The sequence below is a fragment of the Oncorhynchus masou genome, chromosome 8 (assembly GCF_036934945.1).
Source record: "Oncorhynchus masou masou isolate Uvic2021 chromosome 8, UVic_Omas_1.1, whole genome shotgun sequence".
In the NCBI taxonomy this organism is placed as follows: Eukaryota; Metazoa; Chordata; class Actinopteri; order Salmoniformes; family Salmonidae; genus Oncorhynchus; species Oncorhynchus masou.
In genome coordinates, this window is record NC_088219.1 from 42,575,272 (window position 1) to 42,602,466 (window position 27,195).

The 27,195-nt window shown below is 42.9% G+C and overlaps 1 protein-coding gene across 6 annotated transcripts in view; it reads right to left on the reverse strand.

The window, feature by feature from the left end:
* LOC135544692 (GTPase-activating Rap/Ran-GAP domain-like protein 3) overlaps nt 1–27,195 on the reverse strand; it is a 158,644-nt gene that overhangs the window by 111,223 nt on the left and 20,226 nt on the right. Inside the window, exon 1 of one of the 6 annotated variants that reach the window (XM_064972500.1) lies at nt 1,075–1,366. The exons of 4 other annotated variants lie outside the window; for them this stretch is intronic. In XM_064972500.1, the coding sequence (XP_064828572.1) occupies nt 1,075–1,133 (59 nt within the window). In that variant the 5' untranslated portion in view covers nt 1,134–1,366. Of the gene's footprint in view, nt 1–1,074; nt 1,367–27,195 lie in introns of those variants that run through there. One more of the 6 variants, XM_064972505.1, reaches the window with a different exon arrangement.

The window sequence follows — 27,195 nt, forward strand, 5'->3', positions numbered from 1 at the left end:
CCACCCTTATAGGCAGCCAACGTAGGGGAAACCCTGATGCTGCTTTTTTTACTGGTAGGACTTGGTCACTGCAGAGGAAGCTGCATTCTTACATTGACTGACTGGTTTCCCAGAGGAATAGGGAGAGCCATAAAGAGGGAGACTCCTCTTTTGCTGCAGTAATATATGTTTTAGACTTGGTCAATCTTGGGGTTGCCATACCTGAGGTAGGTAGTCTACAGATTCAAATTAATTTGGAGAACATATCTCAATTCAGTATTGATGTTTTCCTGAGCGCGAGCACAGTACTGTTATTTTTATGCTGTCATGATCTCAACAGGGCTTCGCTGCCTGGCGTATGCAGCTCCATTCTACCGTGAACTAAAAAGCATTCTGATTAATAATGAATGTGTTTTCCTTTTAGTTCGTGGACATTGTCTACCACCACAGTCAACAACTCAATCAATACGGCAACACACGTTTCACAGCGCCGAACTAATTCAGTTCAAATTGACGACGTTCAAATATGCCCCTAAATAGTGTTGTCGTTTAGCGACGTTTGGTCACGGTGGCATCGGGCTGAGCTGCGAAGCTCTCATATCTAGTCGAACGCTTCAGCCACTTCAGGCTGGTGGTGACTGGTCGATTCAAAGGTTGAAATAGTGTCCAATATCGCGTTTTGCAGAGGAAAACGGAGAGAATGATTCAAAGGCAGTCTCTGACTCAGTGCTGGGAAATGCAACGTAAATATAGTGAACATTTGGAGAGCCAAAACATGAAATACATAAACGTTTAAATTGTTCATTTTTACGCATGTTCCGATTTATAACACTACAATTACATGGTTTACTTTGACAAGTAACGAATATCTATATAGCATCATTCGTGTGTTTATTTCTGCTGCTTATTGAATATGGTGCGATACGTTTTTTCTTCTTCATTCCATACAAAAATCCTGCAGTAACCTAAGCCACGAGCGCCATATGACAACACCAGAGACCTGCATTCAACAGATAACACATAAACACACACGTCTACTTCAAGGCTACAGTAGCCGCAAACACTTAGCTGAAGGACCGAAATGTGTTCATTTACCGTTGGTTGAAAGTCAACAGTTTGGTAGAAGCTGGGTCCACACTGTTCATGTCCCCCATGCGATACCAGTCTAGCACTCAGAGCTTGTTTTCCTATTTCTTCTTATTCACTAGGACTCATACTGCTTTCAAACTCCCTATTCTTACTCCTTGTTTTCCCCACTGCATTCAATTCGGCTATTCTCCTTCCTTGCGCGCGCAGTTGATGCTGATGAGACTGGTTTGTCCTTGCAGCATGTGGCAGCAGGGGGGTTCCTAGCAAAACTCCGTGCGGATTAGTGGCGTAATGTGTGTGTGCGTCTCTGTCTCTCTCCTTTTCTCTCTACATTTACAGTTTGCGCGGTCCACGACGAGCACAGAGCACAAACTCCTCATATGACCCTGGAATTGTATCCACACCAGCCCACATCACTGGTCTTGCTGCCAACTACCCCCCTCCCCCAAATCTTTAGTCTTCTTATAAAGTCATCCATAGTGCTTTATTAATAAGTGAAATACAAAGTTGTTTAATCTAACACATCCAAGCAGGAATGCATATATATTACTGTCAAAATTGGACTCCAGAATATCCTGGTTTAGTTTTGTTCAATAGAGATGAATTACATACATCTTTATGTGCACTAACTAATATCATAGGTTCATTCATTTGGGGTTCAACACCTGAGGAAGTAGATACTCAAAACACATGAACTAGATTGCTTACTCTAAATATGTGACCGACTGCCTCAATCTGTGTTTTTTTTTACATTGGATAAAAGTAGAGACTCAGAGCTACACAAAGTGGTATATCAGACACTGCAGTTGAGGAACAATGGGAAAGTAATTCTGCTTTGAAAGCTGATAAACCTGTAACTCCACTTTCGAGAAAAATGCCCTTGAATGTTTTGGTACACCTACTGGAGAGCTCTTCTTTGTCTCCACCCATTCAGCATCATTCACACCCTCTTAAGCCTTAGCCCCACCCATCTCTTTAAGGATTCACCTGTGAGGCCATGTGCAAAACATAGTGAGTTAGGTAGTGAAATATACACTTTATCTAGTCCTTGGACTATATTCTAATATGACTTTGGTGCAGGTGTTCTTCACCTTAGTGTCTCTGGTAAACTCACACTATATCAAATGTATATCAATATGTTTATTTGTCACATGCGCAGGATGCAGAAGGTGTAAACGGTACAGTGAAACGGTTACTTCCATATTTGCATAGTAGCAAAATCGAAAATTGAAAGTGTCCAGAGCAAAATATTTAATAAGTATTAGATGCTTAGCCAGGCACAATTTTCTAAATTGATGGGTCATGTGAAAGAAACGCTATATCCATCCCCCAGCAACATCTAGCTAAGTGGATGGATCACTATTGTCTAGACATGTACACATGTTAATGAAATATAATAGATGGCCGTAATCACCCACAGACACACCTGGCTAACTTGATGGGTCATGTAATCATCTGGCAAAGTGGAGTATTTTGTATAGACATGTAGCTAGCTAGCTAGCTAAACAATAATCCCAACTCATAGCTACAGTACAAACAGATTTCCATAGCCAGCCACCATGCATGAAATGCTGTAGTATGAATCTGCAGCTAAAGCTAGGTCCAATGTTAGCTAGATCATACACGTAACATTCGCTAGCGAGCCAGCAAGCTAACGTTTGCTAGCTAGTGAACAGTATGCTTTAACTTGCAATGAAAACAACTTTCTGGCAAAATTAGAAACCTACACTCTTACCCATATAGATGGATGAATGCTTCACAGCTGCGTGTCTTTTCTATTTTATTTGTAGCTAGCTCCAGGTTGTTTGGCCCATTGAGTCAAGTCAATCTGGTTCACACTGTCCGTGTGCAGAAAGTAGTCAACTTTTTGTCGATAGCGCCTGCTAAGTTCAGGGCAGCAAAGTTGTTGAGAGCCGTAGAAACACATGCAGTTCTCAATGGCTAACGTTATATATTTAAAAAAATCTGCGGTAGCAAGGATTATCTACACATACTGAGCAGCTCATGTTATAGACAGAAGTGTGCTACATGGTAGACTAATCTGAACTCATCTCTGAGCATGTCCAGCCCTTCCATTATCTCAGCCAATCATGGCTAGCGGGAAGGTTCCTGACTTTTTCCGTGGCAAAACCAACTAGGCTCGTAATTTAACAATTTTATTCTTATTTAGTGATGGCATACACATTTTTATGAAGGCACATAAAAGGTCACATGTTCCAGAAGGCATTTCTGCCCCCCCCAAAAAATGCATTTTGATAACGTTTCTTTTTTCAAATACCTCCCCTCTGAAGTTGTGACGTGTGACATACGTCTAGCTTCTTGAAACGCGTCACATACAGTATAATACCCACTGCTGGTAGGCATGTATTCATCCAACATGAAATTTAATGTCCTAAAAAACTTTACAGGCTTTACTACCCATGAGACCTATAGGCCCTGGTTAAAAGGGAATAGGGGTCATAGGGAACATAGGGAATAGGGTGCCATTTGGGACATATACTAGTTCATGTTAGAGTGGGAAACATAGCTTACTGTACATTTTTTTCCAGCCTCCTAATTGCCACTTGACACTCAGGAGTTCAAATGTTCTAAAGTGTAACACCCTGTGAGTTTCTCTGACATTCATGGTAATCGAAGAGCAGGGGCAAATTGACCAACTGGCAATTCTGGCAGATGCCAGATGGGCTGGACCATTTCGTTGTTGGGTGGACTGGTCGAAATTGACACACACACACAAATATATTTATTTTATACAAAAATACAAAAATTCTACATATAATTAGTTTTTCTCAACTTTCAATGTTCAGCTCAATAACAACTAATTGACATTATATTTGATATGGCTTTGGGATATGGAGTGGTGCAAGAAATGCGCCCTAGCCATTTGAACTCCTGAGTGTCAAGTGGCAATTAGGAGGCTGGAAGAAAATGTACAGTAAGCTATGCTGTTTCCCACTCTAACATGAACTAGGATGTGTCCCAAATGGCCCCCTATTCCCTATGTTCCCTATGACCCCTATTCCCCATGTTCCCTTTTAACTAGGGCCTAGGATAGAATTTTGGATGCTGACATATTATCAGACTACCCCTTCTCTCTCAATTCAATTCAACTCTCTCTCTCCATCTACCGCCCTCCCTCTATCTCTACCTCCACCTCTCTCTCTCTCTCTCTCTCTCTCTCTCCATCTACCGCCCTCCCTCTATCTCTACCTCCACCTCTCTCTCTCTCTCCATCTACCGCCCTCCCTCTATCTCTACCTCCACTCTCTCTCTCTCTCTCTCCATCTACCGCCCTCCCTCTATCTCTACCTCCACCTCTCTCTCTCTCTCTCTCTCCATCTACTGCCCTCCCTCTATCTCTACCTCCACCTCTCTCTGTCTCTCCATCTACCGCCCTCCCTCTATCTCTACCTCCACCTCTCTCTGTCTCTCCATCTACCGCCCTCCCTCTATCTCTACCACCACCTCTCTCTCTCTCTCTCTCTCTCTCTCTCCATCTACCGCCCTCCCTCTATCTCTACCTCCACCTCTCTCTCTCTCTCTCCATCTACCGCCCTCCCTCTATCTCTACCTCCACCTCTCTCTGTCTCTCTTTAATCTCCATGTCTTTGGCTTGATTAACTCTCTGTCTGTTTAACCTTATCTGCTGGGTTGGGGGCTGGGGGGAGAAGAGGGAGACGGACTGCAGTCCTCCAGTACGCCACATACTCACATATCTCGGAGGCTACAGACCAGACAGACAGGCAGGCATTGAGGCAGGCAGGAAGGAAGCACACTGTTGCAGCTGAGAGCGGCTCAACAGCCCGACCACAGCCACTCCTACAGTCCTCCATCACAGACACACTCACAGAGAAGGCACACACGCTCACACGCACACACACACACATACACATACACCACTGAATTATACAGTAGGTCAGAGAGAGAGAGAGATAGAGAGGAAAAGAGATGTGGGTGGGGTGTGTGGTGAGTAGGGAAGAAAGAGGGTTGTGGGGGGAGGGAGACAGAAAGGGAAGAGAGAGTAGGAGGGCCAGAGAGATGGAGAGTTCAAACATGCACAGTGTGAGTGGAAGAGAAATAGAGAAAGAGAGATATAAGTAGAAAGTGAGAGAGAGAAACAGAGACATGGGAGGGAATGGAGAGAGATGGACCACAGGAAACAGGGGGGTTACAGTGCCTATAATAATTATTCATCCCCCTTGGATATATTCACATTTTATTGTGTTAAAGTGTGATTCAAATTGATTTAATTGAGATTTACATTTAATCAGATGCTATTCTGCCAGTGGCAGAGGGCAGAAATACTCATAACACCGAAACAATTACACACACACACACGAAGACACACACACACACACACACACACACACACACACACACACACACACACACACACACACACACACACACGTGAACACACACACACACACACACACACACACACACACACACACACACACACACACACACACACACACACACACACACACACACACACACACACGTGAAGACACACACACACACACACACACATGAAGACACACACACACACATGAAGACACACACACACACACACGTGAAGACACACACACACGTGAAGACACACACACGTGAAGACACACACACGTGAAGACACACACTCGTGAAGACACACACACAAACACACACGTGAAGACACACACACACACACACGTGAAGACACACACACAAACACACACGTGAAGACACACACACACACACGTGAAGACACACACACACACACGTGAAGACACACACACACACACGTGAAGACACACACACAAACACAGGTGAAATGTGAGGCTTGGTCAATCTGATACACCAAGAGAAGTCTGCATCTATCGCTCTACTGTAATTGCTCTGCAGCTCAAGACCACACACACATACGCGACACCACAAACACACAACATCACAAAGAGTGCTGGAATGTGAAGCTCAGGTTACAGCTCTGAGGTCATCCATTTTGCATGAGCAGAAAACCACAGCGGTGACATAGTGCATCCTGGGAAAATACCCACACATTCCCAACTACTTATTGGAGGAAAGCATTGACTGTCCTCTCTGAGTTACTTTGGTGTTTTCTATAAGTGTGTGTTCTCACCTATTTTAATGTATGTTGCTATGTTCCCACCCTGAAATGAAACTCTAATAAGCTGACCACACCGCTCGCGTCGTGTGCACGAGCGTTGCAAAAATAAATTTAGAAATCTATGTTATTCAATTATTGCACCCACACTGCTTGCGCGTGTCAACAAGCGTCTGCATTGCCAAGGGCTAAAATAGAACTCCATTCTATTTCTGATGCAGATCACGCTGCAAGTCCTGCCTCTCCCATCTCCTCATTGGTTTATAGAAGCAGGTACCCACGTGCCATCTCCTCATTGGTTATACCCACGTGGGTGATTGAAAGACAAACTGTTTTGCCGGTCGGTGTAGTAATACTATGGAAGTGTAGATGCCAATTGCCATATAAGTTCAAAGATGAAAAAGCCTGGAAGGAGGAGAGATGACTAGAAACGATTCGGTTGACTGTTTTATGTGTCGATTAATTGTCGGAGTAGAGGACCTTGGGCATTTCAGGTAAAATAACAACTCAATGTGTATATCCCAGGACAAATTAGCTGGCAACAGCAAACTAGCTAAATTGCCATAAATGTTTAATGCTATTCGATCTGTTCACAATTTTTTAATTTTTTTATATTTTAACCTGCGTGTCGTGATCGCGTTTGGTGTAGGGGGACAAAATACATATATGCACAATGGTGGACGATGGCGCACGCGCGGGTTCCGTGTAACACTAAAATGGAAGGTTGTGGAACTGCCCGAGCTTGAAGACAAGCATGACAAAGAGTAAGGGATACTGAATAAATGACACCTTGACAATCATGTCAGGATCGAGTTACAAAAAAACAAACAACTGGAGACACATGAACACCCCCACCCTAATTACTAATTACTTAAGGGTATAGGTTAAGGAACATACACACATGCATGACATACACACACACATTCTCATACACATGCACATATGCTGGGCAGGCATACACAAATGCACACACACACACACACACACACACACACACACACACACACACACACACACACACACACACACACACACACACACACACACACTGAACACTCTGAAGTTTCTAAAACTGTTTGAATGATGTCTGTGAGTATAACAGAACTTATTTGGTAGGCGAAACCCCGAGGACAAACCATCCAGGGAAAAAAACATTGAGGTCACTCTTTTCACGTGGGCAGTTTGCAGTTCCTATCGTTTCCACTGGATGTCAACAGTCTTTAGAAATTGGTTGATGTTTTTCCTTTGTGTAATGAAGAAGTAGGGCAGTTCAGAACGAGGGTCGAGTGAAGTGTACTGTTTGTTAGAGGCGCGTGACCTGAAAGCACACTCCACTTTGTTTTCGTCCGGTATTGAACGCAGTTTATCCCGTCTTAAATTTTATCGATTTTTATGTAAAAAATACCTAAAGTTGTATTAGGAAAGTTGTTTGAAATGTTTGGACAGGTAATTTATGAGATATTTTCTAGTCATGTTGCGCAAGTTGGAACCGGTGTTTTTCTGGATCAAACTTGCCAAATAAATGGACATTTTGGATATATAACTATGGAATTAATTGAACAAAAGGACCATTTGTGATGTTTATGGACATATTGGAGTGCAAACAGAAGAAGCTTGTCAAAGGTAAGGCATGAATTATATCGTTATTTCTGACTTTTGCCTGGCGGGATGAAATATGATTGCCTGTGTTTGTTTGATGGGGTGCTGTCCTCAGATAATCGCATGGTTTGCTTTCGCCGTAAAGCCTTTTTGAAATCTGACACCATGGCTGGATTAACAAGTCAAGCTTTAATTTGACATATTGCATGTGTATCTTCAAGAATGTTAAATATTTACAATTCTGTAGTTTGAATTTGGCGCCCTGCACTTTCACTGGATGTTGGTCAGGTGGGACGGTAGCATCCCATCTAGCCTAGAGAGATTAACTAGCGTGTGTTTAACAGAGAGCAATTCACTAAAAGGTCCATATACAGTACATTTTCAATAGGAGTTAGCCACTCTGTGCACAGAACCCGCTAGCTAGCGGGCTGAAATTCCACAACATACGGTGATCGCTACATAAATAGTCACATTAAACATTCGTGAAAATACAAGTGTCTCACATGTATCGAAAGCCTAGAATCTTGCTAATCCAACTGCGTTGTCAGATTTAAAAAAGAATATACTGCGAAAGAATACGATGCGATTATCTGAGCATAGAGCCCCACAAAAAACAACAATTTTAACCACAAAGAACGTAACCCACAAAGAACGTGACTTTTCCAGTCATGTTTGGTTTCACTGCAATCGACTGGTTTGTTTGTAACACAACCAAACCTGATGGGCCATTTCGCGGGATGTATTGACTGAAAGAAACCGATTTGAAGACAACAAGTCATGACATCATTGTGCACCAATGATTTGCCCACTGTTTCGTTGACTGCCTGTCTTTTAACCCAATGACCACTGATTGTCTTGAAATTTAGCTGGGTAGATAGCCAATGAGCTGAGCTAAACGGCAATACGCCATGTTTATGTGTTGCAAGACCAACCCATGTAGTAAGCTCCAGCGTAAAGTGAGTCATTCGCTATTGAAGTTTCATACCGGAAGGAGAAACACATATTAACCATTGCATTGTTTGGTAAACGCGCAGATTCAGCTGTTTATATATCAATCATTATGGCGACTAAGTCAGGGAAAGCTAAATCTAAGTCTAGATATACAGATGTACACACAATTTTAGAATAAATTGATTGGGAAGGTGAGACAGAGATTGTTGTAGGACGATTCATTTAGCGATTGGAAGAATATTTTTTTGGAACGGGAGAAGACATCGTTTTGGACTGGTAAGTTCTTCTCATGCTAATGCCCTTGTTTGAAATTAATGTGAAATGTGAGATGCGTGTGTCTGCCGCCCCACCCCAACCCACATGAAATAACCTATTTGAGGCTGTTGAGGGAGGGCAGGCACACACAACAATGGCCAAAGTGAAATAGAGACTGTAGATACAGCTGGTCTGTCAAGATATAATAGAAACAGTAGATCTAGCTGAAATATCATAATATAAAAGAGACAGTAGATCTAGCAGGTCATAATAATGTGTTCAACCTTATTTTTCCTAGCCACCGTGCTTCTACACCTGCATTGCTTGCTGTTTGGGGTTTTAGGCTGGGGCTATATAAATTGATTTGATTTGATAGAGGACTGAGGGTCTTCCAAATATTGAAAGTGTGTAAATAGTTACCCATGTTATTTTGTATATGTATATATGTTTTTTTTCTTCATATTTAAAAAATTTTTTTTCTCCTTTTCATATTTCTATTTTTTCCATTTATTTTTCTCAATTCTTTTTGGGGGTGTGTTAGAATAGCATTTTGGTATTTTGTATATAGTTATTTGTTTCCAAATGTATACCTTCACCAATTTGGCCACTTGGGTACATTTGGACTACTTGTGTGGGACACCTGGATGACTTCATGATGAATGTCATGTAGCACACTCATTTTGGACGTTATCATTCTGAAACTTTGCACAAGTACTGTTGTACTTTGCACAAGTACAAGTATTTTTCACTGAAATTGTCCCCATCATCCTATCTGAATGTTTGTTTTATCATGTTCATTTTAAAGATGATGATGATACAAAAATAAAAAACATGTTTTTTTCATTGTATTATCTAAACCAGAGCTATTGTGTTATATTCTCCTACATTCAATTCACATTTCCACAAACTTCAGTGTTCTCTTTCAAATGGTACCAAGAATAAGCATATCCTTTGTTCTGTGCCTGAGCTACAGGCTGTTAGATTTGGGTATGTCTTCAGGCGGAAAATGCACAAAATAGGGGGGGCGCTCTAAGAGGTTTTAAGGGAAGGGAGATCACGTGACAAGGTGGCACTTCTGGAGGCCATAACAATACAATAATATACAACACTATACTGGATAAGCCTGGATAAGGTCATGTTGTGTGGATAAAGTGCATTCGGAAAGTATTCAGACCCCTTGACTATTTTCACTTTTAGTTACAGACTTCTAAAAAAAAACATATTTTTTTTTTTAAATCCCTCGTCAATCTACACACAGTACCCCATAATGACAAAACAAAAACAGGTTTTTTAAAAATGTTTGCAAATGTATATATACTAAAAAAAATGTTTTTTTAATATGACATTTTCATAAGTATTCAGATCCTTTACTCAGTAATTTGTTGAAGCATTTTTGCCAGCGATTACAGTCTTGAGTCTTCATGTGTATGACACTACAAGCCTGGCATACCTGTATTTAGGGAGTTTCTCCCATTTTTCTCTGCAGATCCTCTCAAGCTCACGGTCTTCGCGGTACAACCCTCCTCTGTTTGACCTTGTATGTGTGTGTCTTTATCCTGACGACGTTATTTAGATGTAAGCCCATTGATCTGCCACTCTGTGCTAACAGTCAAAGCGCTTTTTTAATGAATTTTTGAATTGAACCTTTATTTAACAAGGCAAGTCAGTTAAGAACTAATTCTTAGTGGGTTAACTGCCTTGTTCAGGGGCAGAAAGACAGATTTATACCTTGTCATCTCTGGGATTCGATCCAAGAGCCTTACTGCTGCTGCACTCAGACACAACCTATGTACCATTAATCTCCAAGGTGTGGTTAGTAGCCACACACATGTATGCACACACTCACGAACACACACACACACACACACACACACACACACACACACACACACACACACACACACAGTTTCTATCGAACACGTATGCATACCCACATACTTACAGAAATGCTCCCTCAAACACACACACGCTCACACACACACGTCCTCTCTCTCACACTCATGCGTATGCACATTTACTCAGCTCTATTTCTTTATCCCAAGAGACCCTTGCCCCTTGGCCTCCGACCCTGTTGAAGTCCTCAGCCCGCTCTCTGAGATGACTGACTTCCAACCAGCAGATACTCCTATATGAATAAATACAGCACTCTCATTCCCATCTACAGTAGACCCATCTTGAGTGTGTTGCGTGTGTGTGCATATGCGTGAGAGAGAAAGAGAGCATCTAACCGTGTGTGTGTGTGTGTGTGTGTGGGCGGGGGGGGGGGGCTAATTGTGCTAGTTTATCCGAGGCTTTCTTTTCCCTAGACAGATACAAGATGAATGTACGGATGTACGCGTGTAGGTGGAAGTATTTTAACGTGTAGGTGTGCTTTCTATATGTATTTTAGAAGACAAAGTTTGTGTGTATGTCTGCTTGTGGGCATGTTTGCTTGTGCTTGCTTTGTGTGTTTGTGCATGTATGCATACCTGTTTGTGCGTGTGTGTGTGTGTGTGTGTGTGTGTGTGTGTGTGTGTGTGTGTGTGTGTGTGTGTGTGTGTGTGTGTGTGTGTGTGTGCGTGCGTGCATCCCTGCGTGTGTGACCCTGACCCAACCCCTTTAGATGCGTGAGGATCATTAGCTGTTGACTCAATAGGATGTTACTACAGGCTGGCAATGCTGGTCTCTGGACCTCAGCCACTTGAAGGCCTTTAGCCTCCTCGTTAAGCCTGCTCTGACCACAATTTCTTTCCCACTCAAAGGGCATCATCTCTCTCTGGTACCCCTCTTTACTGATCCAAGATCAGCTTTTCTCATCCCTTTAGTCATGACAAACAGGGCCAGGAACAGAGTTCCGTTAGGCCTCCGCGCTTTAGCAAACAAAGTAAAGTAGGAAGGAATTGGAGCACTCGAAAAAAAAGGGCAGGGATTCATTTTTTATTTGTTCACTTTAATCCGTTGTTCAGGGATGAGTACAGGTGACTGACGTTTCGACGTCAAGCTGACCTCTTTCTCAGAGTGACCTGACCATTGTACTTAGCTCCTTTTTATAGCCTAGTGGCCTACAAAGACATAGCAATGTAAAAAAAGATATATAACTGTGAGCGATATGAATGAACAGGGTTCACAGGATGACAGAAAGGACACAAGACCAGTTGGATAACTAAGCAAGTCCTCAATCATGTAGGAACTATCTTCCTTTATGTGCAATCAGTGATAGCATTACATGTTTGTCTCTCAATACCACAAGGATGATGCAAGTGAAGTTTGGACTAGTGCTGTAGGTTCGTTATCTTTGAATGCAGCAGGTAAGCAATCATTTTTAAGTCATTACTTATTGGGTTTATAAACCAATTCTGGGGTCAATTTGACTAATGGTTTACATTAAGATTTGTGAATATTTTCAGCGTTAGTGTATTGGTATATTGCCAGCATCTTCAAATTTTGGGACTTTATTTTGTCTAAATCTGTTTCTGTGAATGATTCAAATATCAGTTGGTACACTCTACAGTAGTGTTCGATTATACTTCAATACACTCGCACAGCTGACTTTTCCATGAGAAGATATTTTTTTATACATTTTATTTTTAGCATTAGCGTAACGCCATGTAACATAGTAAAAATAGTTAATTTTGAACAGCTTCCCTCTATTGTTTTGATATCAATGCTAAACTTAAAATGTTTCTTAATGAAAATGTCTTTGATGACCATAAAAAGTTTTAAGTTCATAGGCCATTGTGAAGTCGATTTACAAAGGATTTAAATGGTTAAGCAAAATCAGATTTCCAGATTTATCAATAACCCGTCCCAATACTTTAGCTTTTCTCAAACTATGTTAAGAGATGTACCATGGGCCTACAGACCGAATATGGTATTATTTAGACTTCATGATAATGTGTTTTTCAAACGTTTTCCAAAAATATATCAACGGACCTTATGTCTTTGTGGAAAATTTGTTCAGCATGAGGAAAGACACCAACAGTGGCAAGACAAAGTATGCTAAACCATTTGGAATTACCTGGATTTCTGCATAAATAGGTCATACAATTTGATAGGCAAACACAGTATACTTAAACGAATAACGCACAAATTATTGTATTTTTCTTGTCTATATTGAATACATAATTTAAACATTCACAGTGTAGGTTGGAAAAAGCATGTGAAGCCCTAGACTAATGACTTCTCCAAAAGCTAATTGGAGCCAGGAGTTAGCTAACCTGGAGTCCAATCAATGAGAAGAAGAAAAAACACTCTCAAAATTTGAGTTCGCTTTTCAGAAGAAGCATTGCCTGATGTGAACCATGCCTCAAACAAAAGAGATCTCAGAAGACCTAAGATTAAGAATTGTTGACTTGCATAAAGCTAGAAAGGGTTACAAAAGTATCTCTAAAAGCCTTGATGTTCATCAGTCCATGGTAAGTCAAATTGTCTATACATAGAGAAAGTTCAGCACTGATGACTGCAAGAGTGCAGTTAAGAAGAATCCTAGTGTGTCAGCTAAAGACGTACAGAAATCTCTGGAACATGCTAACATCTCTGTTGACGAGTCTACGATACGTAAAACACTAAACATGAATGGTGTTCATGAGAGGACACCACAGAAGAAGTAACTGCTGTCTAAAAAAACATAGCTGCCGTTTACAAAAAGCACCTGGATGTTCCACAGCGCTACTGGCTAAATATTCTGTGGATAGATTAAACTAAAGTTGAGTTGATTGGAAGGAACACACAACACTTTGTGTGGAGAAAAACAGGCACAGCACACCAACATCAAAACCTCATCCTAACTGTAAAGTATGGTGGAGGGAGCATCATAGTTTGGGGCTGCTTTGCTGGCTTAGGGCCCGGACAGCTTGCTGTCATCGACGGAAAAATGAATTCCCAAGTTTATCAAAACATTTTGCAGGAGAATGTAAGGCTATCTGTCTGCGAATGAAGCTCAGCAGAAGTTGTGTGATGCAACAGGACAACGACCCAAAACACAGAAATAAATCAACAACAAAATGGCTTCAAAAGAAGAAAATAAGCCTTCTGGAGTGGTCAGGTAAGAGTCCTGAACTCAATGCGATTGAGATGCTGTGGCCTCAAGAGAGTGGTTCACACCAGACATCCCAAGAATATTGCTGAACTGAACCCATTTTGTAAAGAGGAATGGTCCAAAATTCCTCCTGACCGTTGTGCAGGTCTGATCTACATAAAACTACAGAAAACATTTGGTTGAGGTTATTGCTGCCAAAGGATGGTCAAAAAGTTATTAAATCCAAGGGTTCCCATACGTTTTGCACCCTGCACTGTGAATGTTTACACAGTGTATTCAATAAAGACACGAAAACGTGTAATTGTTATAAGTTTAAGCAATGTGTTTGTCTATTGTTTTGACTTAGATGAAGATAACATCACATTTTATGACCAATTTATGCCGAAATCCCGGTAATTCCGAAGGGTTCACATACTTTTTCTTGCCAATGTAGATACAAGGCTTCAAGTCTCTAAGTCAAACAGGGATATTGTGTGTAGAGGGTTTAAGTGAGAGTGATTTAACAGTACCACAGGCCGGCAGGGAGGAAGTGATGTTCTTTTTGACCAAGTTACTCATGGCCTCTAGTTTCTATGTACCAAATTAGAAAAAACGTACCAATCTATGCTTGAGGTATTTGACCATGCCAAGGAAATCAAAATCGAAGTATAACAATAGCTAATAACACGATAACATGCTCTCGGCAGGCGATGTGAGCGAGATCTTTAAACAGGTTAACATTCACAAAGCCGCGGCGCCAGATGGATTACCAGGATCTATACTCAAAGCTCGGACCAACTGGCAAGTGTCTTGACATTTTCAACCTCTCCCTGACTGAGAGGTTGAAGCAGACCACCATAGTCCTTGTGCCCAAGGAAGCGAAGGTAACCTGCCTAAATGATTACTGCCACATAGCACTCACGTCAGTAGCCATAAAGTGCTTTGAAAGGCTGGTTGTGGCTCACATCAACAGCATCCTCCCGGATACCCTAGACCCACTCCAATTCACATACCGTCCCAACAGATCCACAGAAAATGTAATCGCAATTGCACACCACATTGCACTCTCCCACATGGACAAAAAAGGAACACCTATGTGAGAATGCTGTTCATTCACTACAGCTCAGCGTTCAACACCATAGTGCCCACAAAGCTCAACACTAAGTTAAGGACCATGGGACTAAACACCTCCCTCTGCAACTGAATCTTGGATAGTATATACAGTTGAAGTCGGAAGTTTACATATACTTAGGTTGGAGTCATTAAAACTCGTTTTTCAACCACTCCACAAAATTCTTGTTAACAAACTATAGTTTTGGCAATTCGGTTAGGACATCAAACTTTGTTCATGACACAAGTCATTTTTCCAACAATTGTTTACAGACAGATTATTTCACTTATTATTCACTGTATCACAACTCCAGTGGGTCAGAAGTTCACATACACTAAGTAGACTGTGCCTTTTAACAGCATGGAAAATTCCAGAAAATGATGTCACGGCTTTAGAAGCTTCTGATAGGTTAATAGACATCATTTGAGTAAATTGCAGGAGTACCTGTGGATGTATTTTAAGGCCTACCTTCAAACTCAGTGCCTCTTTGCCTGACATCAAAAGAAATCAGCCAAGACCTCAGAAAAATAATTCTGTCCTTCACAAGTCTGGTTCATTGTTGGGAGCAATTTCCAAATGTCTGAAGGTACCATGTTCATCTGTACAAACACCATGGGACCACGCAGCCTTCATACTGCTCAGAAAGGAGACGCGTTCTGTCTCCTAGAGATGAATGTACTTTGGTGTGAAAAATACAAATCAATCGCAGAACAACAGCAAAGGACCTTGAAGATGCTGGAGGAAACAGGTACAAAAGTATCTATATCCACAGTAAAACGAGTCCTATATCGACATAACCTGAAAGGCCGCTCAGCAAGGTGGAAGCCACTGTTCCAAAACCGCCATAAAAAAGCCAGAGTTTGCAGCTGTATATGGGGACAAAGATTGTACTTTTTGGAGAAATGTCTTCTGGTCTGATGAAACAATAAAGCTGTTTGGCCACAATGACCATTGTTATGTTTGGAGGAAAAAGGGGAAGGCCTGCAAGCTGAAGAACACCATCCCAACCGTGAAGCACGGGGGTGGCAGCATCATGTTGTGGGGGTGCTTTGCTGCAGGAGGGTCTGGTGCACTTCACAAAATAAATGGCATCACGAGGAGGAAAATGATGTGGATTTATTGAAGCAACATCTCAAGACATCAGTCAGGAAGTTAAAGCTTGGTTGCAAATGGGTCTTCCAAATGGACAATGACCCCAAGCATACTTCCAAAGTTGTGGCAAAATGGCTTAAGGACAACAAAGTCCAGGTATTGGAGTGGCCATCACAAAGCCCTGACCTCAATCATATAGAACATATGTGGGCAGAACTGAAAAAGCATGTGTGAGCAAGGAGGCCTACAAACCTGACTCAGTTACACCAGCTCTGTCAGGAGGAAACGGCCAAAATTCACCCAACTTATTGTGGGAAGCTTGTGGAAGGCTACCTGAAACGTTTGACCCAAATTAAACAATTTAAAGGCAATGCTACCAAATACTAATTGAGTGTATGTAAACTTCTGACCCACTGGGATTGTGATAAAAGAAATAAAAGCTGAAATAAATCACTCTACTATTATTCTGACATTTCACATTATTAAAATAAAAGTAGTGATCCTAACTGACCTAAAACAGGGAATTTGTACGAAGATGAAATGTCAGGAATTGTGAAAAACTGAGTTTAAATGTAAACTTCCGACTTCAATTGTATGTCTATGTGACCTACCAAGAACACAGTGGTGATGTTCCTCTCATTGAGCAGCTTGGTCTGACTGTTGGGCAGGATCTTGATTTCAGAAGGGTCTGGGCTCTGGCCAACACGTGACGCCATCAGAGCATTCAGGTACTGCATGCGAGTCACCTGGCGTACAACCATCTCTGCAGCACTCCACCAATCAGGCCTTTATGGTAGAGTGGCAAGACGGAAGCCACTCCTCAGTAAAAGACACATGACAGCCCTCTTGGCGTTTATAAAAAGGCACCTAAAGGACACTCAAACCATGAGAAACAATATTCTCTGGTCTGATGAAACCAAGATTGAATGCTTTGGCCTGAATGCCAAGCGTCACATCTGGAGGAAACCTGTCACCATCCCTACGGAGAAGCGTGGTGATGGCAGCATCATGCTGTGGGGATATTTTTCACCGGCAGGGACTGGGAAACTACTCAGAAACTCAGACTGGGGCGAAGATTCACCTTCCAACAGGACAATGACCCTAAGCACACAGCCAAGACAACGAGTCTCTGAAGTCTCTGAATGTGCTTGAGTGGACCATCCAGAGAGACCTGGAGAGAGCTGAAAATAGCTGTGCAGCGACACGACAGAGTGACTGACTGACAGAGCTTGAGAGGATCTGCAGTGAAAAATGGGAGAAACTCCCCAAATACAGTGTGCCAAGCTTCATACAAGACTCGAGGCTGTAATCAACTGAGTAAAGGATCTGAATAGTTATGTAAATGTTATTTTTTCATTTAATTTGTTAACACTTCAAAAAAACTGTCTTTGCTTTGTGGTTATGGGATATTGTCTGTAGATTGATGAGGGGGGGAACTATTTAATACATTTTAGAATAAAGCTGTAACGTAACAAAATGTGGAAAAAGTCAAGGGGTCTGAATACTTTCCGAATGTATTATTACATAAAACTTAAAAATATGATCAAAATGATCAATACTCAAATCAAATTCAAATCAAATTTTGTGCCGAATACAACAGGTGTTGACCTTACCGTGAAATGCTAACTTCTAATCCCTTAACCACCAAGGAAGTTCAAGAAATAGAGGTACGAAAATATTTACTAAATAGTAAGGTACCGGTACCGAGTCAATGTGTGGGGGTACAGGTTCGTTGAGGTAATTTGTAGATGTAGGTAGAGGTAAAGTAACTATGCATAGATAATAAACAGTGAGTAGCAGCAGCGTAAAAACAAAGGGGAGGTTGTCATCAATCTGCCCTCAGATGGAGGGAGTATGGACGGAGAAAGGAAAGGAAGGAAGGATGTAGTCAAATGAAAAGAAGAGAATAAAAGCGCTCTGGCTGACATGGTGGATTGGCACAGCCCCGTCCTCACTGACTGGAGGATTATAGGGAAAGATGGATTCCGCTTTTGAGCTACTGGAAAATAAATGCTGAATATATTTTAAGGTATTGGTAAGAGGGTCAGGTGTGTGTGGGTTAATAATGTTTCTTCGTCAATTATATATTATTTAATCACAACGCTCCACACACACACACACACCCACACACACACAAACACTTTCAGCATAATATTACAGTTGGTCCTAGGCAATGATAATAAACGATTATTCCAGGAAGTAGAGTGTGGGGGGGTGGTATATAGGGGCAATGAGTGTCTAGGGGCGATGAGTATCTAGGGGCGATGAGTGTCTAGGGGCGATGAGTGTCTAGGGGCGATGAGTATCTAGGGGCGATGAGTATCTAGGGGCGATGAGTGTCTAGGGGTGCTGAGTGTCTAGGGGCGATGAGTGTCTAGGGGTGATGAGTGCCTAGGGGCGATGAGTGTCTAGGGGTGCTGAGTGTCTAGGGGCGATGAGTGTCTAGGGGTGCTGAGTGTCTAGGGGCGATGAGTGTCTAGGGGTGATGAGTGCCTAGGGGCGATGAGTATCTAGGGGCGATGAGTGTCTAGGGGTGATGAGTGTCTAGGGGTGATGAGTATCTAGGGGCGATGAGTGTCTAGGGGCGATGAGTATCTAGGGGCGATGAGTGTCTAGGGGTGATGAGTATCTAGGGGCGATGAGTGTCTAGGGGTGATGAGTGTCTAGGGGCGATGAGTGTCTAGGGGCGATGAGTATCTAGGGGCGATGAGTATCTAGGGGCGAAGAGTATCTAGGGGCGATGAGTATCTAGGGGCGATGAGTGTCTAGGGGTGATGAGTGTCTAGGGGCGATGAGTGTCTAGGGGTGATGAGTATCTAGGGGCGATGAGTGTCTAGGGGCGATGAGTGTCTAGGGGTGATGAGTATCTAGGGGCGATGAGTGTCTAGGGGCGATGAGTATCTAGGGGCGATGAGTATCTAGGGGCGATGAGTGTCTAGGGGTGATGAGTGTCTAGGGGCGATGAGTGTCTAGGGGTGATGAGTATCTAGGGGCGATGAGTGTCTAGGGGCGATGAGTGTCTAGGGGTGATGAGTATCTAGGGGCGATGAGTGTCTAGGGGCGATGAGTATCTAGGGGCGATGAGTATCTAGGGGCGATGAGTGTCTAGGGGTGATGAGTATCTAGGGGCGATGAGTGTCTAGGGGTGATGAGTATCTAGGGGCGATGAGTGTCTAGGGGCGTGTCTAGGGACGATGACCTCCTATTCACTCATGTAAGAAAGAGTGATTCACTTGAATGTGTCAGACAATTTTTCAGAGTTGTTGAATGAGCGTCTGATTATCTCTACCTCCTGTGTCTGAATGGCTGTTTCAGAACAAGTTACAAGCTGTCAAATCCTTGCTTCCTCCGTACGTGCTTCGTCATTTCCTCTGTAAGGGCATTAGAGGAGAGGATCCGTGGTCTTTTCCTTAGACCTCCTCATCCAATTAGCTTTGAAGGGAATTTAGGAAACCAGGACTGAGGATGCAAGGATCTGGACAGCAAGTAACGTTTGCAGACACCGCCAAAGATTCCCCTCCATGTCCTCGTGCATGTTATAGTAGCACCCCTTACTGGTGATACATGAACACTACTAGCCATAATAGTTCTGGTGAAAACAGAAACTAGTGGATATTCCCTTTTGGGCAAAATCTGTCCTCGCCTTGACTCCTCTGTGACCTGAAAATCGATAAGTCGAGTGGTTGAGGAGAGTGTCAATTCATTACTAGACGAACAGAACAGTGTCCTCCCCTTCCTTGATAGCCACTTTTCGGCCTTATCTCAATTGGATTTTCTCCTCTCTTGCTTTAAAAAAAAGGTCAAAGTTAATTGAGGAGAGACAATGAGGAGAGAGAGAAAGTAGATGAAAATGTGCTTGTAGGAAATGAGACTCTCCGTCTCAACTCGCACGCCATCAAGCAAATTACATTTAGTTGTGCCCATTTTATAGATAAAAAAGGCATATGGTTTTTAAACGAGTACATGCTTTTCTCCTCTGACAAAACAAAATATGATTTAAAGGTGGTGTGGCAGATTTCAAAACTCTTAGGTAGAATACAGTGAAAGAATTTAAATAATATGGCACCACAACAAACCTGCCAAGAGAGGGCCGCCCACCAAAACTCACAGACCAGGCAAGGATGGAATTAATCAGAGAGGCAATAAGGAGATCAAAGATAACCCCGAAGGAGCTGCGAAGATCCACAGTGGAGATTGGAGTATCTGTCCATAGCACCACTTTAAGCTGTACACTCCACAGAGCTGGGCTTTACGGAAGAGTTGCCAGAAAAAAGCCATTGCTTAAAGAAAAAAATCAGCAAACACGTTTGGTGTTCGCCAAAAGGCATGTGGGAGACTTCGCAAACATATGGAAGAAGGTACTCTGGTCAGGTGAGACTAAAATTGAGCTTTTTGGCCATCAAGGACAACGCTATGTCTGGTGCAAACCCAACGCCTCTCATAACCCCGAGAACACCATCCCCACAGTGAAGCATGGTGGTGGCAGCATCATGCTTTGGGGATGTTTTACATCAGCAGGGACTGGGAAACTGGTGAGAATTGAAGGAATGATGGATGGCACTAAATACAGGGAAATTCTCGAGGTTAACCTGTTTAGTCTTCCAGAGAGGAGGACATTCTTCCGTTCGCCTACTAAGGAATTGACATCTCATTGCCCACTCAACCACTCAACCACCACATCGGTTTACAGGTCATGGAGGAGTCAGGACAGAGGAGGGTGGAGGACAGACTTTTCCAAATGAGAAAAAGGATAGTAACGTGTATCCGACCTGAGTCCTTCTGAGAAGAGTTTTGACATCTGCCACACACCCTTCAAAACAGCTGTCATTTTGTCAGAGGATAAAAGCACGCACACATTTAAAAACTATATGCTACTTAGCCTTGTATCTATAAAATGTATGCCACAACTAGAGACATTTATTTTTACCACTTTACACATATGTTTTGGGATTCCTCCTCTGTAAATATAATTTGTCTGATGAGCGCATCTACAAGCGCATTTGTTTCCACATCCTCTCCTTGGCTCCTCTCCTCGATTAAGGAGGACAGAGGAGTTAGCAAAACCAATTGAGAATTCTCCCCAGGATATTGCCATTCACCACCATTAATTCACATCCTTTCTCAATGTCCAGGCTCTTCTATTCACATCCACAGAATAGTCTGCCCTCTTGTGGCCACATCCTATATCTCTGGGTGACTGGAACATGAACTTCAGAAGTAGGACAGGGAATAAATAGCGTGTGTGTGTGTGTGTGTGTGTGTGTGTGTGTGTGTGTGTGTGTGTGTGTGTGTGTGTGTGTGTGGGAACATGTCTGACAGCAGGAGTACACCTAGGGGGCATCTGCCATCATTACACACCTGTTGGTAAGCTGTATGTAAGAACACCAGGGAGGCAGGTCTGTCAGAGGGGCTTGGTATGATTGGTTTCTGCTAAGCCGTCCACTATTGGCAGCTGCCTGTAGATTGGTAAGATATTCTAGGGCCTAAAAAGCACTCTATGACTACTGACTGTGACTTCTTTCTATTTCTGTTATTTTCTTATTATGTTAGCAATTCCTTTCTAGTGAACACTACTCCTAGTGTGCAGTATGATCGAGTGGGAGGCTTAGGGCAGTTTCCTTTGCACAGTTATTGCAAGAATGTTCACAACTCACCACTTTTGCTGGGCCTACAACTTTACAACCTCCTCCCAAATGTTATGAAAATATATCCCTCTCTAGTGGTTCTATTTTCTCTCTCGTTCTCTCTCTCTTCCCCTCGTCTCTCTCTCTCTCTTTCCTTTGCGCCATCTTGCTCTCTCTAACCAAGAAGAAGGTTGTTTGGCAGGCCTCCCTGGAGACCACAAGGCCAATTCGTCTAACTTAACCCTTCATTGGAGAGTAGCAGTACCCCTCCCTCCCTCCCTGTGGACCAAGGCCTTCTAGAGTGTGGGAGGAGGGGAGGGCACTGCTGTAAGGTAGTTGGGAGGAGGGGAATACAACAAGGGAGATGGGTTCATTGTGGACCAAGGCCTTCTAGAGTGTGGGAGGAGGGGAGGGCACTGCTGTAAGGTAGTTGGGAGGAGGGGAATACAACAAGGGAGATGGGTTCATTGTGGACCAAGGCCTTCTAGAGTGTGGGAGGAGGGGAGGGCACTGCTGTAAGGTAGTTGGGAGGAGGGGAATACAACAAGGGAGATGGGTTCATTGTGGACCAAGGCCTTCTAGAGTGTGGGAGGAGGGGAGGGCACTGCTGTAAGGTAGTTGGGAGGAGGGGAATACAACAAGGGAGATGGGTTCATTGTGGACCAAGGCCTTCTAGAGTGTGGGAGGAGGGGAGGGCACTGCTGTAAGGTAGTTGGGAGGAGGGGAATACAACAAGGGAGATGGGTTCATTGCATGCAATGTAAAACATTTAAAAACGTTTTTCTACAGAAAGCAGATATGAGTGTTTCTTATTGGACAAATCAAATCAAATTTTATTGGACACATGCGCCAAATACAACAGGTGTAGTAGACCTCACCGTGAAACGCTTACTTACAAACCCTTAACCAACAGGTGTAGACTTTACAGTGAAATGCTGACTTACAAGCCCTTAACCAACAGGTGTAGACTTTACAGTGAAATGCTGACTTACAAGCCCTTAACCAACAGGTGTAGACTTTACAGTGAAATGCTGACTTACAAGCCCTTAACCAACCGGTGTAGACTTTACAGTGAAATGCTGACTTACAAGCCCTTAACCAACAGGTATAGACTTTACAGTGAAATGCTGACTTACAAGCCCTTAACCAACAGGTGTAGACTTTACAGTGAAATGCTGACTTGCAAGCCCTTAACCAACAGTGCAGAGTTTAAAAGTAAGCAAATATTTGCTAAATAAAACAAGGAAATAGTAACACAATAAAAACAACGAGGCTGAATACAAGGAGTACCAGTACTGAGTCCATGAGCAGGGGTACGTAGTAGTTGAGGTAATAACGAGGCTGAATACAAGGAGTACCAGTACTGAGTCCATGAGCAGGGGTACGTAGTAGTTGAGGTAATAACGAGGCTGAATACAAGGAGTACCAGTACTGAGTCCATGAGCAGGGGTACGTAGTAGTTGAGGTAATAACGAGGCTGAATACAAGGTGTACCAGTACTGAGTCCATGAGCAGGGGTACGTAGTAGTTGAGGTAATAACGAGGCTATATACGAGGAGTACCAGTACCGAGTCAATGAGCAGGGGTACGTAGTAGTTGAGGTAATTGAGATAATACAAAATGTACATGTGACTAGTCAATCAGGATATACGATATAATAAACAGAGTAGCAGCAGCTTATGTGAAGTGTGTGTGTGTGTTTTGTTTGTGTGAGCGTATGTAGAGTGTGTGTGCTGGAGAGTAAGTGTAGTATGTGTGAGTGTGTGGGTAGAGACTAGTGAGTGTGTGGGTAGAGACTAGTGAGTGTGTATAGAGCCAGAGTAAGAGAGTCAGTGTAGTATGTGTGAGTGTGTGTGTGGGTAGAGTCTAGTGAGTGTGTGGGTAGAGTCTAGTGAGTGTGTGGGTAGAGTCTAGTGAGTGTGTGGGTAGAGTCTAGTGAGTGTGTGGGTAGAGTCTAGTGAGTGTGTGGGTAGAGTCTAGTGAGTGTGTATAGAGCCAGAGTAAGAGAGTCAGTGTAGTATGTGTGAGTGTGTGGGTAGAGTCTAGTGTGTGTGTGGGTAGAGTTTAGTGAGTGTGTGGGTAGAGTCTAGTGAGTGTGTGGGTAGAGTCTAGTGAGTGTGTGGGTAGAGACTAGTGAGTGTGTGGGTAGAGTCTAGTGAGTGTGTGGGTAGAGACTAGTGAGTGTGTATAGAGCCAGAGTAAGAGAGTCAGTGTAGTATGTGTGAGTGTGTGGGTAGAGTCTAGTGAGTGTGTGGGTAGAGACTAGTGAGTGTGTGGGTAGAGTCTAGTGAGTGTGTGGGTAGAGTCTAGTGAGTGTGTGGGTAGAGCCTAGTGAGTGTGTGGGTAGCGACTAGTGAGTGTGTATAGAGCCAGAGTAAGAGAGTCAGTGTAGTATGTGTGAGTGTGTGGGTAGAGTCTAGTGAGTGTGTGGGTAGAGACTAGTGAGTGTGTGGGTAGAGTCTAGTGAGTGTGTGGGTAGAGTCTAGTGAGTGTGTGGGTAGAGCCTAGTGAGTGTGTGGGTAGAGTCTAGTGAGTGTGTATAGAGCCAGAGTAAGAGAGTCAGTGCAAAACAATTAAGATAAATAAATAATAAAAGGGGTTAATGTAAATAGTCTGGGTAGCCATTTTATTAACTGTTCACTAGTCTTATGGCTTGGGGGTAGAAGCTGTTCAGGTGCCTTTTGGTCACAGACTTGGTGCTCCGGTACGCCTTGCTGTGTGGTAGCCGAGAAAACAGTCTATAACTTGGGTGGCTGGAATCCTTAACAATTTTTAGGGCCTTCCTCTGACACCATCTGGTATAGAGGTCCTGGATGGCAGGGTGTTCGGCCACAGTGATGTGCTGGGCAGTACGCATTACCCTCTGTATCGCCTTGTGGTCGGATGCCAAGCAGTTGCCATACCAGGCGGTGATGCAACAAGTCAAGATGCTCTCAATGTTGCAGCTGTATAACTTTTTTGGGGGGTGGGCATGCCAAGTCTTTTCAGCCTCCTGAGGGGGAAGAGGCGTTGTCGTACCCTCTTCACGACTGTGTTGGCATGTATGGACCATGATAGGTCCTCAGTGATGTGGACACCAATGAACTTGAAGCTGTCGACCCGCTCCACTACAGCCCCGTTGATGTGAATGGGGGTGTTTTCGGCCCTCCGTTTCCTGTATTCCACGATAATCTCCTTTGTCTTGCCCACGTTGAGGAAGAGGTTGTTAACCTGGCACCACACTGCCAGGTCTCTGACCTTCTACCTGAAAGTGGTTCCTCCTTTAAAAGTTGCGTCACATTATCTATTTGTCAGCCATTTTTTCTGTTAATGCAAGTTTTTGATAGTTTGACCGCGTCTTTGAGAAGTATTTGATAGTCTTCCATATTGCAGGCACGTGGGAGACCGGGATTCCTTCAAGGAAGGAGTAGGCTGTGTTATTTCATAGTTATGATGTCTTCACTATTTATTATACAATGTAGAAAATAGTCAAAATATAGAAAAATCCTGGAATGAGTAGGCGTTTCCAAACTTTTGACTGTTACTTGCTTAATTAATTTGATTAATATTATGGTGTTTCTATTCCATGAGAAATGGAAAAAAAAACGGGATTGAACAGAAAATATGGCGCTGTGTGACGCTCATAAATTCAGAACGTTGTCAGATTGTTAGCTTGTAAATTCAGACTGTTGGAGCACACACTGGAAGTTCGGGCCGAGGAGTAGAGTTGATTTGAGCGTTCTGGCCTTATAATTGCAGTCAAGCACCCAAGCTACCATTGGCTAGCTTGCTAGCTACTTCCAGACACAAATGAGATCACTCTGACCATTTTACTCGCCCTAGCAGGGCTGGTTAGGCAGTTTTCATGTTAACCAGAGCGTTGGTGACTGTGCTGCTGGAAACGTTTTTTTTTTGCGATGTTTACTGACACCGGCCGTATTCAACGGGTGTTGAGCGCTCGTAAATTCATTATTCTGTGCTATGGTACACTCAGATGAGAGTTCTCTTAAATCGGTGGAGATAGCCAGAGCGAATTTATGAAAACACCCGAATGTCCATTGAGAACGCACAACAACTATACCATTTAGCTAAGCTAAGAATAACGGGAATAATCAAGTCAATAAATGTTGGGTAGTTGATAGCCTATAGTTAATATACAGGCAAGTTTGATGTATAACTACTAGCGTTAGGTAGCTAGCGAACATACCGGTGCATACTGCTGTAATGATATGCTATGTGGTTCGTAAGGACAGCGTAGCTAATACATTGTCAGCCAACATAACGTGTAAGGTAACTTATTTGAAAAGTTATTACTTTATTACATTGAGTTGCAAGCAACCTCTTGGTTGTTAGGGCAAATCTGGTCAGTGATAGGAGTTTTTTTCCACACCTCGTTCAGCTATTAGACTATACTTAAGTAAAGGTTGTTTTGTCTATTGTTAATATTTTAGCCCCCCTCCCCAACTTGCAACAAATTGTTGTTACTCCCATCTCGCTCCTCGCACTCTTTCACGCGTCATAATTTTGCGCCTGAGTGGCTCGCTTGTGGGTGTGCTGGCAGGTTATGGCATCGTCTTCGTTTGATAGTCAAGAATTCTGGATACCGTAGCAAGTTTATATGAAGGTGTGGTTATTCATAGGAAACTTGCTTTGCATTTCCCAATCACACTGCATGTATTTATTCCTCTGTTCACCCTCATGTCTTTATGTGATATTGTTTTGCGTTATGTATAATTTTTGACGCGCCAGACTGGTGTTAATATATTCCGTGTTTTGTACTTTTGCCAATTGGCTGGAGGTTTTGACGCAGTGGCGTCCGTCTGTTGGTTTCTCCTGCCTCAATAAAGTGTGTGTCTGTTCACAACTCTCTGTTCTCCCTCTCTGCACCTGACTCCGCTACCAGTACGCACACCATTGACAGAATATTAGTAGTTAGTAATGTTTTAGGGTCCATACACAGATCAGCTACATACTGTAGCTAGCTACACATCCATGAGCATACAGTTATTTTTGCCCTCCACTACACAATAAGCAAGTAAATAGTTAGCTAGCTATGTTACTTCACCTGCATTGCACGGCAAGGCAAGCTTACACAATTGTACATTCAATCTGCAGCAAGCTAGATTCTTTACATCCACTGAGAAAGACGACAGCCTGGTTTGCTGGTTTTCTCAGGATTCGCTAAAACATTAAACAACACGAATTTCAATGTCATACTGTACTCATGTCATAACACCAGCTAGCTAGCTGGCTAATGTTAGCTAGTCAGTTAACTTGCTATATCGCGATTTGCGTTAACCTCTTTCAGCTAGAGGATTTTATGTTTGGAAAAATAATGTTACCAATGTAAACTGCCTATTTCTCAGGCCCATATGCTAGAATAAGTTAACTGGACTTAATTGACAGATTAGGATAG